General features: G+C 38.6%; 1 protein-coding gene and 1 long non-coding RNA gene across 10 annotated transcripts in view; both read right to left on the minus strand.

Moving 5' to 3' along the window:
* The window catches only part of LOC125964393 (uncharacterized), a 602,357-nt gene that overhangs the window by 43,851 nt on the left and 541,866 nt on the right, over nt 1-16,640 (minus strand). The window lies entirely within an intron of this gene.
* The window catches only part of PLD1 (phospholipase D1), a 201,834-nt gene that overhangs the window by 43,851 nt on the left and 141,343 nt on the right, over nt 1-16,640 (minus strand). For 8 of the 9 annotated variants that reach the window (XM_033429529.2, XM_033429525.2, XM_033429528.2 and 5 more), the window contains 2 exons: nt 10,719-10,829; nt 8,234-8,322 (listed from right to left, as the gene is read on the minus strand). In XM_033429529.2, the coding sequence (XP_033285420.1) occupies nt 8,234-8,322; nt 10,719-10,829 (200 nt within the window). The remainder of the gene's footprint in view (nt 1-8,233; nt 8,323-10,718; nt 10,830-16,640) is intronic. The other variant, XM_033429527.2, reaches the window with a different exon arrangement.

The following is a 16,640-nucleotide window of genomic DNA, read 5'->3' on the forward strand; positions in this document are numbered from 1 at the left end:
CCCAAAGGAGCTCATTGTGTTTCTCCAGTGACAAGATGCTATATTTTTTTGAGAATTTGAGATTTATAGATGTTTCATTGCCATAAACTTCAGGAGCTGGTATAAATCTTCTCGTTGTAGATTTTGCAGCAGTGAACACTGCCAGAAGTAAGAAGAATTGTGGTTGGGGATTAGTGGTTGGTTTTTTCTGTTTTGTTTTTTTTTGTGGAGAGAATTTTATTCTATAGTGGTATCAGTTATGGGAGAATTGGATCTGTATCTTCTCAGTGGTTTGGGACATAGCCCATTTTATTTTGTGTTTGGCAAATCTTTTTAAAAGCAGTAAACCTTTCTGGGCTTCAGTTTTCTCATCTGTAAATGAAGGAGTTGGTGAAAATCATTGTTAGTCCACTAGAAATGCTGGTTCTATTTAGCACTGACTTTGCATATCATATGTGAGATTTATATAGATTATGACATTACATATTGTGTGCGCACACAAAAACACACACAATTTTTTCGTTGGTTATCTTTTGAAAACGGCAAGCTTTTAAATGTAAGAATGTTCAGGGCTAGCCCAGCATGTGTGACTTAGACTTCACTCTGGACTTGATAACCTTTGGCAGGCATGTCCCTCAGTGTCCCTTAAATAAGATTCTACAAAACCTCTTATTAAATTGTTCCCACAATAGCCCAGCCGTTTTCATTTTCATTTTTAAAAGAGTCTCTCCCTTCCTTCATCTCTCTGCCAGGGCACATGCTCAGACTCAAAATGATTTCTGGCCTCTGACCAGTACTAATCTTTACTCTCTCTATCTGCTGAGATTATCATTTATATAATTTTTGGAATCAAATAAAAGCAATTAAATGATCTAAATCAAAAGTTCTCCCGCCATGATCTGTCATCTCTGCCCTAATGTAACCTCTTCTCCATGAATTTCATAGAGCTTGGAGATTATCCCACAAGATAAAATGTGAAACCAGCCATTGGCATACTTAACTTTCATATTTTTCTTCTTTTATTATAACTGCAGCTTAAATTTCATTAAGACAGTGATTCTGAAATATACCCAACATGTCCTTTCAACTTGGTACACAAGTTATAGGATGTGGTAATTATAGGATGTAGATTTTTCTTTAAACCTAAGAAATTTTTTTTTTTTTTTTTTTGCGGTATGCGGGCCTCTCACTGTTGTGGCCTCTCCCGTTGTGGAGCATAGGCTCCGGACGCGCAGGCCCAGCGGCCATGGCTCACGGGCCCAGCCGCTCCGCGGCATGTGGGATCTTCCTGGACCCGGGCACGAACCCGTGTCACCTGCATCGGCAGGCAGACTCTCAACCACTGCGCCACCAGGGAAGCCCTAAACCTAAGAAATTTTTATCTATCAAGCAATTACTTTAAAAAAAGAAAATGTTTATTTGATTTTTAAAAATTTTTAAATAAAGTACCTCTTCTAGATTTCTTGCAGGCTTAACATTAGAACATTTCTACTTCCCTTGAAATGAGGGAAGCTTTGTAGCTGAGCTACAAAGGTAGCACAAGGTAAAGAGCACAAGTTTAAGTCCTGAAGATGTGGTCTGAGTCACAGTTCTACTCATCAATAGCTGCATGATGTGGGCAAGTTACCATAATTGCACTTGGCCTCAGCTGCCTCATCTGTAGAATGGAAATCATTATGCATCCACTTCATAAGGCTGATGTGAGGATTAAATGAAGGAATGCATAAAAAGCACCTTGGATGTGGAATGCCTCAAAAACGATTTGATAACATTATTAATCAATTAACAACCAGTGATTTCAATTGGAAAGCTTCAAAGAATCATCAACAGTGCCTAAAATTAAAACAAAGCAAAGCAAAACTGAACACACATTATGTTTCAGAATGCATTTTATTTTATATTTTGGGGGAAGATGTAATCCAATCAAACATGGGGAATCCAAAAATGGATTCCCATGACGAATCAGCTACAGCTTTCTGGCAGGACACCTCTAGACAGTGTTTTAATCATGTGCCTCTACTTGTCACAGGATGAGAAGTGCCAGCGATAGGGAACCAGAGCCAGTTGCCCTTATCCAGCAACAGTCATCTAACAATTTAAAATGAGGCACATTAAACACCTCTTTAAGTAAAACATTTGTTTCTAACATAAATATTAATTTCTAAATAGTTGATTTGATATTGTGGTTCTTTGTCTCTGCTAGAATTTACCATGAGCTAGCATATTTCCAGATGATGAATTTCCTGGAAATAACATAATTTCTTACATGAACTGGTGCTTTACGGTTTTCAAATTGCTTTCACATCTATTCATATGAGATAGGTAGGGCAGATATTATTATTCTCTTTGTTGGTGAAAAAACAGAGTGCCAGAAAGGCAAAAATTATAGATTCAAAAGGTCACATACCTGTAGACACAGAGTTGGGAAGAACTCAGATCTCCAGACATCTGGTTCCCAATTAATTTCAGATTCCCCAGAGGAGGTCCCTCATACCATCACTCATGCGCAAACTGCAAGCACTATATGGCACTGTTCTACGGTCATAGGAAGCATGAAGAGTTTGAGTGATTTTCAAAACTGTGTATTTTCCAAGGCAGTTGAATTGTGTATTTTCCAGTGCAGTTTAATATTAAAATACAGAAGCAATAAATCAACTGCCTAATTTCATTGCATGTGTCAAACTTGTGGTGATAACAGTGCAAAATGCACTCTCTCCCTCCAAACTTTTTAGCAGGGCGGCAAAATTATGCATGTCAAGTTTCCATAAGCAAAAATGGTTTCATCCTCAGAAACCGTACATTCATGGCACACAGTGTTTTAAACTGTTTTTTACTTGGACCATCTGGTTACTCTCTACGTTTTGGCTTATTCAAACATGGTATAAGGCAGTCAATTCTAGACTGTGGATTATGATTTCTTCACCCTGATCTCTAGTCCTATTTGAGTTGTCAGATAGGCTTCCAGTGGGTTGGGAGCTGGGCTCAACTCGAAGACAGTTCTACTTTTTTAGAGCAGACCTTTTGTTTTCTGCAGAGATTCCCATAGTTATTTTTAGTTCAGCTTGGGGTGAACAGTATTCTGAGGCTCTAGGTCATGAATCAGATCATGGAGGCTTGGCCTGTTTCTGTAAACAATTATGGATGCTGGAGAGGGTGTGGAGAAAAGGGAAGCCTCCTCCACTGTCAGTGAGAATGTAAATTGGTGCAGCCACTATGGAGAACAGTATGGAGGTTCCTTAAAAAACTAAAAATAGAGCTACCATATGATCCAGCAATCCCACTCCTGGGCATATACCCTGAGAAAACCATAATTCAAAAAGATACATGTACCCCAATGTTCACTGCAGCACTATTTACAATAGCCAGGAAGCAACCTAAACGTCCATTGATGGAAGAATGGATAAAGAAGATGTGGTATACATATACAATGGAATATTACTCAGCCATAAAAAAGAATGAAATAATGCCATTTGCAGTGACATGGATGGACCTAGAGATTGGCATACTGAGTAAAGTAAGTCAAAGACAATATCTTATGATATCGCTTATGTGTGGAATCTAAAAAAATGGTACAAAAGAACCTATTTACAAAATAGAAATAGAGTCACAGATGTAGAAAACAAACTTATGATTACCAAGGGGCGAAGTGGGGGAAAGATAAAGTGGGAAACTGGGATTGACATATACACACTACTATATACAAAATAGATAACTAATAAGAACCTACTGTATAGCACAGGGAACTCTACTCAGTACTCTGTAATGACCTATATGGGAACAGAATCTAAAAAAGAGTGGATATATGTATATGTATAACTGACTCACTTTGCTGTGCAGCAAGAACTAACACAACACTGTAAATCAGTTATACTCCAATAAAATTTAATTAAAAAAAATTACAGCTGCTGAGAAAGAATGAGGAGAAAGTGAGGGAAGCAGAGAACTCACTTTAGGGAACTGGTGTGGGACCAGATTGCAGCACTGGCAGAAAAGTAAAGGCTCAGCCCAGTCGAGAGAAGTTGGCAATTTAAAGACGCCAATCTCTCTAGGGTGGGAGGGTCCTGGAAGAGAGTCTGTGTTCCTTGGTCAGGCTGGCCGAATGCTGACTGTCATTTCCCTCCATCTGCTTTGTGCTCTATTCTATTCTTTTTCCAACAACCAAAGTTATACTTGTTGCTAGGCACGTGACTCTGGCAGGGAAGTTCTGAGTCTCAGAAGAGTAGAGAGCAGAAGAGTGAAAGGAAGAGAGAGGGGTAAGCTTGAGGATGGTACACGACGGCCCTCAGTGAGAAGAAGGGGAGCCACTGTAGGCAGCCTGCAAGGTGAGCTTTCTAATTCTACCTTTACCTTTTTCCTAAGACTACAAGCTCACAGATTTGAAATTATTCAATGAAAATATATTTTACAGTTTGGAATTAATACAGGAGATAAACGATAATGTGGAGATACAGAGGAGGGGGAAAATGTAAAACAGGTTTCCAGGATATGTGTGTGTATCCACTAAGTCTGAATGTGTGATATACATGCCACTTTAAAATGTGAGTATCAAAGCAAGTGAGGTTACTGAGAGATCAAAGCTAAACGACACACAGTTAATTTGAAATCTGAGGAACTCATTTCCCAGTTTCTACAAAGTGAGCTTGAAATTGCCACCCTTTAAGGTGCTCTGTGAACTTCTAAGCATGAGATAAAATCTGCAACAGATGCTACCTTACCATGCTCTCTCACTGTGGATCCCAGGGTCGCTGGGCAATGATCAATCAGAAAATATCTTAACATTCCTTCCAGCCTTAAAGTGCTATGATTTTAGAAGAAGTCCAGATACTAATTAATATGCTAAAGAAAAATATTCGTTCAGGCTCCTGAACACTTAAAAACAAATCTTACAGATACTTATTAAACCACGTACTAATAAGTCAATAACTGGAATGAGTGAAGTTGAGAGTCATCCTACTCTCCTAATCAGCTGTCAAAGTTCCAAAATTCATGATTCACTGCTCAGCCCAATGAGCTCATTTGTCAATTTAATGTATTTTTGTGACATTTCAATTTCATGAAAAAATTATTTTTTCTTTTTGTCAAATGTGCTTTATAAAGGGGACGCTCCTACATCAATAAAATGCAAGAGTTGTCAGAAATATAATGCAATTTTGTAAATGAGACATAAATTGACCCAGAAAATTGGGAGACTGGAGACTGGAAAGGATGCAAGGAATCTCTGTGCGTACATATGTGTTTAACTGGAAACAAGACTGTTTTTAAGTCATCTCAGAAACAGTCCTTGGTGACTTTCTTAAAAAAAGCGTATGAGAAGGCAAAGAATAAAGGTCACTTGTAAAAACACAGACCATCATTCATATTTATGGCCATATACGCTGTTCTAGATGAGTACTATATAATCCTGGCAGTGCCTGTGGAATATTATAAAATACAGGTATTTGGGCCCTCCTCCAGAGAATTCTGATCCAGCAAGCCTGGAGTTGAGTCCAGCCCTCTGTGTGTTTGTCAAGTGGTGATTTTGATGCATGGGAAGGGGTGAGAAACACTGTACAGCCCGCAGGATGGGTGAGTGTTGTGCCTTGCTGCCCAAAGGCCCTCACTGTGGGATCAAGACAGTCATTCCCCCAGCTGCTGACAGAGCTGGCCGCTGGCTACTCACTCACAGTGAAGCCTTTCTCCAGGAACTGCCCTCCAGAGGCCAAAGGGGCCTGCCTCACCCAAGGCCATGCCCATTTCCTGAAGTCAGCCTACATCCAAAGACCAGTCAATGGGAGGAGGAGATTATAAAGGCCCAACCTACTTGCTTCAATTTGGGGCAACCCTGAAGGGGTCTCTAATCCTAACTGTCAATGCATTGGAGTTACATGGTGTGGGAGGCATTGGGTCCGAAGTCCAAAGACTTGGCTTCAAAGCTGTTTTTGCCTTTTGCTGTTAGTGGCCCAGACAAGTCACACCAACTCTTTCAACTCAGTTTAACTTTAAAAATGGGGACAAAAAAAAAAAAAGATGCATATTGTAATCCCCAGACCAACCACTAAAAAATGCAGAGGTATCTCGCTTAAATGCTGATAAAGGAATTAAGCAGAAAAAAATAAAAATGTACAGAAACAACAATAATAATAAGAACAAAACTATATGATCTACTTTCAAGAGTAGTTGTGAAAATTCAGTAAGAGTCTGTAGATATAAACTGTGAATCATATAAAATGCTGGCAGTTGTTGTTATAAAATGTTCTTAAATGTGTTTTAAGCCCCAAATGCTTATGTACTTAGCATTCTCCACTGCATATGTTCAATGAATTAAGATAATAAAATGTAATGATTTTGTTTGTTTGTTTATTTTGCTGTTTTTACACAGAGCTAAAATCAGCCATAAAAAGAAATAGTCCCAGGTGTCAAGACAATTCATTAGGGACAGAACAGACTTTTCAACAAATGGTGCTGGAACAACTGTATATTCACATGCAAAAGAATGAAGTTGGACCTCTACCTCACACCGTATACAAAAAGTAACTAAAAATGAATCAAGACCTAAATGTAAGAGCTAAAACTATAACATTCTTAGAAGAGAACAGGCATAAATCTTCATGATTTTGGATTAGGCAGTGGTTTCTCAGCTATGAAACCAAAGCACAGCAATAAAGGAAAAAAAAAAAAAGATAAATGGAACTTTATCAGAATTTAAAACTTCTGAGTTTCAAAGGACACTACCAAGAAAGTAAAAAAGAAAACAGACTGAATGGGAGCAAATATTTGCAAATCATAAATCTGATATGACTTGTATCCAGAATACCTAAAGAACTCTTACAACTCAGTAATAAAAAGACAACCTAGGGCTTCCCTGGTGGCGCGGTGGTTGAGAGTCCGCCTGCCGATGCAGGGGACATGGGTTCATGCCCCGGTCCGGGAAGATCCCACATGCCGCAGAGCAGCTGGGCCTGTGAGCCATGGCCGCTGATCCTGCGCGTCCGGAGCCTGTGCTCCGCGACGGGAGAGGCCACAACAGTGAGAGGCCCGCGTACCGCAAAAATAATGAAAATAAAAAAAGACAACCTAATTAAACAATGGACAATGATAATACATGAATAGCCAATAAACAAAAAAAACTCAACATTATTAGTCATTAGGGAAATTCAAATCAAAACCACATGAGATACCATTTCACACCTACTAGGATCGCTATAATCAAAAAGAGAGATAATAATAAGTATTAGCGATGATACAGAGAAACTGGAACCCTCATACACTATGGGAATGGAAAATGGTGTTGCCACTTTTGAAAACATGCTGACAGTTTCTCAAACTGTTAAACATAGAGTTGCCATATGATCCAGTAATTCCAACCCTAGAGTAATGAAAACATGTCTCACATAAAAACTAGTACAGAATGTTTATAGCATCTTTATTCATAATAGCCAAAAAGTAGAAACAATCCAAATATATACCAACTGATGAATGGATAAATCCATTTATATGAAGTATATCCAGATAATGAAATATTACCTGACAATAAAAATAAATGAAATACTGGTACATTCTATAACATTAAGCTAAGTGAGAGAAGCAAGTCACAAAAGATCACATATTGTATGATTTCATTTATATGAAACGACCAGACCAGGCAAATCTACAGAGAAAGAAAGTAGATTAGTGGTTGCCAGGGGCTAAGAATAGGGGGAATGGGTAGTGACTGCTAATAAGTATGCGGTTCCTTTCTGGGGTGATGAAAACGTTCTAAAATTGATTCAGCGATGGTTGCACACAACTCTGTGAATATACTACAAATGACTAAATTGTCCACTTTGGGTGGATTGTATGGTATGTGAATTATATCTTAATAAAAGTGTTATTAAAGAAAATAATCCCATGAGTTGAAAAAATACGACAGAAGGTAAAAAGAATTTAAATATAACCCATGGAAAAACGTTATGACTATTTTGCTTTGAGTTTTAAGTGAACACAGCTCACTGTCTTCCTTTAAATAAATCAAATCACAAATCTAATGCGTGGGAAAGAGATTGGCCAGGAAAAAATGACTGTGCTCTGGCAGCATTCAGAGCCCCTCAAAAACGGACTCAAAAATTTTCAGCAACTGACTCAGATTTAAGGAATCAATAACCTACTGGTAGTTGAACCAAAGTCATGCCTGTTAGAAAAAGATAGTATTTTAAAAATGGGCTTTCAAAAGTCATTTTAGCAGTAAATGCAAGAACATCTGCAGTAACAACTCCTACCAAAATGCCAAAAACTTTACCTGTGAGCTTTCAGTATCCTCTGAGCAATGGCATCGCCAACCTTGTTGAACACAACTTTGTCATCAGAGCAGCTTATGAAAAACTGGTTCTACACAAAATAAATGAGATTTATAATATGCTTTTCTTATCTTAGTAGCATGCATACAAGGAAAATGTCATATATAACAAAAAACTACTTCGATATTTTTTAAAAAAATGTTTCACCTAGCAGACATGTTCTGATTCCTAAAATCACCTCGGGAAAGTAAATGACACTGGGAATAAAAGAAGTCTCATGTCACTCTGGGTCTCATGCATTTCTAAGCAATATTACCTATATCATCTTAGTAAAGTGGAAAGCTAAATTATTATTTAATCATGCAAATTCCTTGTAGGTTACATTCTTAGAATGGTAGGAACATTTTGAACTTAATAGAGAAATCAGGTTTTTCAGATTCACATATTGTATAAATGCTTCTGATTAAAAATTCCATATTGGTAAACATTCTATCTCATGCTAAGTTTATTTCTGAACAGGGTAGATGGTAGAATTCTGGTCTAATTTTCTCCACTTTTCCTAGTATCTGCCTTGATCTTATCTCATTTGTTTAGGTCTCTTATTATTCCTGAACTTCTATTTTAAGTAGTTACAAATCTCTTTTGAAGTATGTTGCATTATATAAATAAACCAATAAGATGGAAAGAGAAATATTTTTTTTTCTTTAAGTACTTCTGCTTATAGATTCATGCAACATTCTTTAAAACTGTTACTTAGAAACCAGGGTACAACATTATTATTATAATGGTATGAACGATTTAGCTGCTACATTATGGATTGTTGAAAATTAGGTACAAATATTATGAATATCACACGCTCTGTTTACTATACAAATAGTTATAACACACCTGTAATTTATAAGTATAATCATCACAGAGTAATCTTTGCTGATCATCTTAGGTAAAGTGATATATAGGCAATGACTCGAAATAGGATTATCATCCTTTTGCCACATTATCATTTTTACTATTGTACACGCTTTTAAACTTAAGTGCATAAAGCTGTAAACAGCTTCCAGAAGACAAACTTTGAGGAAGACAAGAACTCATTTGAGAATATGTTTCCCTTTAGGGCATCAAACAATCAAAATCTCAGTGGCAACCAAACCGTGTTTGTTCTGAATTTTTATCACAGAGAAGCTTAGCATTCCTCAGCAGCTGTAACACAGACTCACATCCTTCACTTCTCCTTTTTTGGAGGGAGCAGGGTGAATGCCAACTGCTTACCTCGGCTACAGGCATTTCAACCAAGTTTATGTCTACAGCCATGTGTGTCAATATGGCATTCCTGACCTCATTTAGTACTGTGGTAACGTTACAAAGAAAGGCTGATTTAATACTACTAAAAAGAGACAAAGCAAAAGGATGCTGGGTAACAGATGAACCAGCCATTAACATCTTACATTATTATGGTATAGTTGTTGAAATTAATAACACTAATAGTATTAGTTTTATTAAACTCTAGACTTCGTTCAGAATTCACTAATTTTTCCACTAATGTCCTTTTTCTGTTGCATGAACCCATCCAGGATATCACATTGCATTTAGCCTGCTAGTAGTTTTAATCAGCCTTCTCTTTCTCCAGGCCTGTAAAATAAATTAAGCTCCAATTCTTTCCCACTTTCCTTTAATTAATTGTCACTTCATGGAAGGGGATAGGGCCAGGACTCAAGGGGAAGGAAAGTAGGGCTAGAATGGTTTTCCCCAGTGACCCCATCTCTCTCCATATATATTTTTAAATTCAGTGGGAAAGAAAATACTAAAATAAAGAAGAGAGATGTGCTCTGAGTTATCTTTCCATTGTCACGGCTTTTTATTTTTTAAGGATTTTCCAAGTGCTCTGAACTAGCTCCAGATCTACTTTGAAGCACAATTAAGGTTCCCAAACTAAATCCAGTACCCACGGGTTTTCTCCTAGTCTCTACACACAAACTCTGAGAACTGAAAAAGCTTTATAATGAATGGCAGTTGACACAGAATTGAAGAAGTTGGTACTTGCCCTCGCTATTCTTACATCTCCCTTTTCCATGTTCCTTTTCCTGCCCTCTCCCCACTCCAACATCCCCAAACCAGAGGCATCCAGTGGTCTCTATGTTAACAGCTTACCCCTGCATGTGCTCTCCTGAAGCAGCACATGCCTCACATTTACACCTTCCAACTCAAGCCAAATCAAAACTTACGTCTCCATGTTGTGACATTTCTGGCTAATAATATTATGAATTGATACATTTTAATAATAAGGATTTGGGGGATTCCTGTTAGAATCCCGAGTTAATGAAAATGCAAAGTGAATGTCAGGTATGCTGGGGGAATCAAAATTCAGGTGACCTCTTCACATCTCAACATACACTTATTAATGCAGCAGGTCCTGAGTTCGGGGACCCTGCAGTCTCTGTGATATTTACAGGAAGGCAGGTTGTCATACCAATTGACACGAGCAAGACTTACTTCTATATAGATATAGTGCTTGCTGTTCTCTATCACATAGACGTAAGCAGTGTGGATGGACTCTTCATGGTACTTTATACCAGCAGACCAATCAGCAGCAGAACGGAGCAACTATAAGGCAGCAATCAGAAATGAGCAAACATGAGACAATGGAGATGACACCAGAGGTATTAATAAATGAAGCCCATCTTTTTCTTCCAAACAACTAATTGATTACAGTGGATTGTGTGTCATGTGTGGGCCAAGGCAGAGTAGGTAGGTAGGGAACTGGTCCTTAAACATCATCCATAATGAAGGGGTCCAGCTGGAAATTAAATCCTGAATATATATTCTTCCCCCCAGGATTATTTTCATTCAAGATTGGAAACCAGGAGGTGTGGTTTCTACAAAGAGCATTTCAGAAGGACCTCTTTTGGTGGCTATGAGTAGGGTGACCATCTGTACTCTTTTTCTGTTATAGCCCCAAAATCACACCAGAATGCCTCACGTATTATTAACACCACTTTTACTCTCAGAAGTGTCCCGGTTTGAATCATATGATACCCTATGCTCTGACTTGACAATGTGATTACTCTTTTTCCCTCAAATAGATACTGTTCAGAACAATACATTCTAAAAGACAAATAGATTCATTTAGACATTTAATCTTGATTCTGGCTTTAATTAGCTGTCTGATCTCTGGTGTGTCACTTCAACTCTCAACTTTCTCATTCATACCACCTCCCTCTATTCAGACACTCACCTGCTTCCTCCTGGATTACAACAAGAGCATCCAGCTCAGACACCTGAATATACGTTAAATACACAGCTGCGCAGTGGGACTGCCTAGGTTCAAAGTTTAGCTCAACCACCTAGTGGCTTTGATCTTGGTCAAGTTTCTCAATCTCTTTGTGCCTCAGATTTCTGTTCTATAAAACTGAGTATCCACTTTATAGGGTTGTAGAGAGGATTAAATTAATTACTGTGCAGTGAGCTGAAGAAGACCAAGCACCTAGTAAGTGGTACATAAGTGTTTGCTGTTATTAATGAGAACTTAGAGGATGTATTTGAGCTGTGGTGGGTCATGCCATAGACGCTTCAGAGTAGACTGCAGTCCGGCCAGGCTACAGTCTGGCCACATGGAAGGCTTTTTCAACACTAAGAATCCATTGGTTGTCATTTTTTTTCAGCACTCTAACTAGGGTTCCAGTATAATGTTAGTCATATAGTAGGTGGTCAATAAATGCTTATTACTTGACTTTCCTTAAGCAATAGAGTTTCATCACAGAAGAATCACTATAAAAATATATTCACTAATCCTGGTTTGAAATATATATTGAAACTGTTCCTCATGAGGTCAACTGAAATTGAAAATAAAAGAATAGCCCATACTTAGAAATTCATAAAGTGATCCAATACATAATCAGTTTTATATCTGTTATATATAAAAGGTCTGGTAAAATTCTTGCTCTGATCAATAACTTTAAAAATTGCACATATAAGGCTACTGAAATTCAAACCTAATACTTGCTAAAACTGATTGTGCCATTCTCAAAATGTTATTTCTTTATTCATTACGAGGTATTTATTACAATATAGTTCCCTCAAAGCATTTTATTTAATTTTATCAGATGAATCTGTAAAATGAAATTGGAAAAATTAACTGTGAATAAGAATAGTCAAATATCTCAGAAGAAAAATTTAGGTAAATATAATGCACCCTTGGAAAATAGCTTGATTCACATAATCTTCAAGGAACTGCATTATTGTTCATCAGCAGAAATAACAAAGGTTGAACAAATAGAGGTTTCCATTCTTTGTCCACTCAAATTTATGTTGGATTTTGTTGCTAAGGAGCACAGCCCTAAAATGCAGGCAACCTTGAGAAGATTCTTTTGCCACCCATCCTGATCCAATTCTATATTACTCTGGAAACAATGTATAAAACTGCAGAGTATACTGGAATGATAGGAACTCTTGAGATATGCACTATTGCTCTGCACTTACTAGCTCTTTCATCTTGAACAAGTCATTTTAACATCACGGAGGCTCAGTTTCCTCCTCTGAACACTTGAGACTGCTCTCTCTGTCTCTGTCTCTCTCTCACACACACATCTGCCCACCCACACACTCCCACATAGAGCTGTTGTAAAGAAAAAAAAATGGCATAACAAACACAAAGCACTATGTTACGCAGCACATAGTAGAGATTTGATATATGGTTGATCCACCTCTCTAAAAAGCTATGAGCAAAGTTTATATACCACCTTGGCGGTAATGTCCTAGTCTTGCCCTCAAATCCCAAAACCTTATACTTTCTTTCCTTTCACACTCTCAAAATTTGCTGCCTCAAAGGCTTAATAAACTCATTTGCATAATACATAAATCAGGAGTGTCAAGCAAGTTTCAACTCGAAGGTCGAGACTAACTGATTCCAAGTCTTCCTGAACAGCTATGTTGAAGAATGGATTCTTGGGACTAGACACACTGGGGAAGAAATCTAAGGTTGAAGGCCAATGGCGGCCATGAAGGGAAAGCATGAAGGTCGCATATCTGCCGTCTTTCTTGTGAAGGATAATGGTAAAAGTTTTCCTTTCTAAAGGCAGTTGAATGTTCATATTAAGTACACTTGTAAGCCAAAAGAAGACCATTTTGGCATCAGCCTGTGGGAAAGCATAAGCAAAGTAGGGGGGAGCCCCCCTGAGGCCTATAAAACCATAGAAGTGGGGGGTTGCCTACATCCTAAGGGGGCTCAGCATTACCTGTCTTATTGTCTGGATCCAAATCTACATCATTTTCTCAAAATGAAAAGTCATTTAACTTTAAAAAGTCATCATTTTTGGTTAAACTTGAACATATCTTTCAAGTAATACAGAAAAAAATTACTTGGAATTATGATTCATTTACTATGATTCTGATTAGTTAAAATCTGTTTATCACCACAAGATAAATTGAAAATATGAATTTCTCTTTTACCCCTGAACCAGGGACCAACTCCACTGCTTTAAATGCTTGATGTTCTAGGAAATTTGTAAACTAATCTACTAAGTCAAAGACATTTTGATTGACTTACTTTTGTTTCAAATTTAAGATTTACTCACTTCTTTTTCTTAACTGACCTAACTTGTCTTGCATTTCTGTTTCAGTCCAATGTAACTGAGATAAGCCTCAAACTCCTCCTTACACACACAGAAATGTGGCTTATCTTACTGCCCCAAGTAGATTGAGAATCAAATCTAACCCACGCTTTTCAAACTTCAAGTTTGAATACACAATTTTAAAGTATATTTATGCCCTTTATAAAGGGCATATTTCTGATTTTATGTTTTCGCCTCAAGATTGTAACTAAAACCAGTCATTTTCCTTTGTACTGTGTCCTATTTTTTGACTTCTTAAAAGATAACCTTCTCTTTATCTACAAGCTCTAATCCCCTTACATACAGTGGGCCCAAGCTGAATATGTGGCTTAAAATACAGAAATCTCTTCTTGAAGGAAAACTTTCAAAACTTTCTTAGTATTTGTCCCAAGTTCCTGTTCTCTTACTGCAATGCTTTTATTCCCTATAAATTCAGTACATATCTTCATTCCTTTTTGTTTCTCTGAGCTCTCAAGTCAATCATGGAACAAAAGCACTATTTTTTTTTTTGTCTCTCATGTAGAAGTTGGCCTCCATGTTGCAGCTCACAAGTGGCATGGGTTGGGGAGAGAAAAGAAGTGCTCAAATTATTGGGTCTCATTCTTCCAGTCTGTATTGAGAAGCACTGCAGGCAAGGAGCAGCAGAAATGGACTTTGTTCAAGAATCTGCCTCAGATTACCAAGCTCTTCCTTCCATATTTTTCTGTTTTTGGCTGTGCCATGTGGCTTGTGGGATCTTAGTTCCCCTGACCAGGGATCGAACACAGGCCCCCTGCTGTGGAAGCGCAGACTCTTAACCGCTGGACCACCAGGGAATTCCAAGCTCTTCCTTCTAAGAACCATTTTTCTACAGCTGAGCGTCATCCATTCACATCACAGTGTGTCATTATTCGAATAGGATGTTCCTTTGGCCTGAGCAATAGTGAAAAGTTAAACTTGAGGCTGAAGGAAAGGAAGAGAATATGCTTTTTGAAGAATAAGACTTAAGGGGAGAGAAGTCCTAGGAAAAAGTGCAGACTTGAGGGCTCTTTGGAGCCAGAAAACAAAAGCAGAGTTGGGGCTGGATTGGGCTGGATTTGGGTCTGCGGCAACAGAGGATAATATCAAAAGGCAAGCATGACATGCAGCTTTGCCTTGCTGGGGCCCTTGGTGGTTACAACCATCCTGGGACTTACTGGTAACAGTCTCTCTGCTGAGCAGTTATGACCTCAGCCTCTGGAAGCAGGCTGTTTAGAATCCAGTCTCATCCCATCCAACACTCACTGTGTAATAACCTCTCAAAGTCTTAGTTTCCTCATCTGTAAATATGGGGTCAAAGAGGACCATAATTTATAGACTGGTGAATATTAAATGAGATACTCCATAAAAAACTTAGTGCAATGCTGGGCACTGAGTGAACACTCCCTGTTCACGTGGCTTCAGCCAGTCAAGACCCACAGCACAGAAGCCTTACTGTACGAAGACCTGGTCCGTAAACAGAAAGCAGCTTCTATGTTAAGGAACTTCCTTAGAAATAAATCAAGTGGCTTTCTTTCACCCTTCCCTACCTACTTTGTTCTATCACTATACAAAACGCTTTGCTGTCCTTTGAAATCTACATTGATTCCTACATTGACATCCTTTGGAGTGTCTTTTGGACATTTTCCCCAAGTGTAGGAACAAATTTTTCCAATAGTATAATTTGAATGTCATTTACATTTGCCTTTATATATTTTTCTTTTCTTTTAATAGACAAAGAGATTGAAGACATGACTCCACCGGAATTATTTCCTTCAGTTCGGTAGAACTTCTTGGCAATGACTGTCTAAGAAACGACTTTTCTGCTATAAGCTGCCCAATTTAATAAAAAGGATAGTTCCACGTATCGATTCCGTGTTAACGCTGATTTGTCATCGAGAACTTTCTTTTACCTTAATAGAAATGTCAGATGTCCTCTGTCTTGGTCATTTATCGTAAGTGGCAACGAAAGCACTCAGGAACATAGTTTGTTCTTCTTAGGGAGAAAACAAGTTCTTTTATAAACTCTGTGCCTAAGCAGTTTCAGAATCATCCTTCTTCCAACCCCCTCCCCACGCCTGTCTCCTGCTATGCCTTCTCTGCGTGTTCTTGCCAGGCTTCTGAGAATACCCAGCACTGAGGGGAAACACCCAAGATTATTTTAAAGTGTCAGTGGAAGTTGCTGAAGTCAGCTCTCAGGTCTGGATGACATTTTTAGAAGCAGAAATTCATGTTGGTGAGGGCAGGTCTCCATTCTGGCTGCTGTAGCTCTAGTCTCCTTGGCCGGCCCTGTCGGCCATAGCTTCTGTGACAGCTATGCACGTAGCTGGTGTGGAATCACCAGTAGTACATGCCTAAGGGTGATCAGGCCCAGGGCTTTTGTATTAAAAAATTAAATAACTGGGTTCCCTTCTGCAGATGAAAGAACAACATGAATTTTTTTTCTTTAAATCTTTTTTTTTTTTTTGGCTGCATTGGGTCTTCGTTGCTGCACGTGGACTTTCTCTAGTTGCGGCGAGCAGGGGCTACTCTTCGTTGCGGTGCGCAGGCTTCTCATTGCGGTGGCTTCTCTTGTCGTGGAGCACGGGCTCTAGGCGCACGGGTTTCAGTAGTTGTGGCTCACAGGCTCAGTAGTTGTGGCTCGCGGGCTCTAGAGTGCAGGCTCAGTAGTTGTGGCGCACGGGCTTAGTTGCTCCACGGCATGTGGGATGTTCCCAGATCAGGGCTCGAACCTGTGTCCCCTGCATTGGCAGGCAGATTCTTAACCACTGCGCCACCAGGGAAGCCCAAGAACAACATGAATTTTATC

Source organism: Orcinus orca, chromosome 5, assembly GCF_937001465.1.
Source record: "Orcinus orca chromosome 5, mOrcOrc1.1, whole genome shotgun sequence".
NCBI classification, from domain to species: domain Eukaryota; kingdom Metazoa; phylum Chordata; class Mammalia; order Artiodactyla; family Delphinidae; genus Orcinus; species Orcinus orca.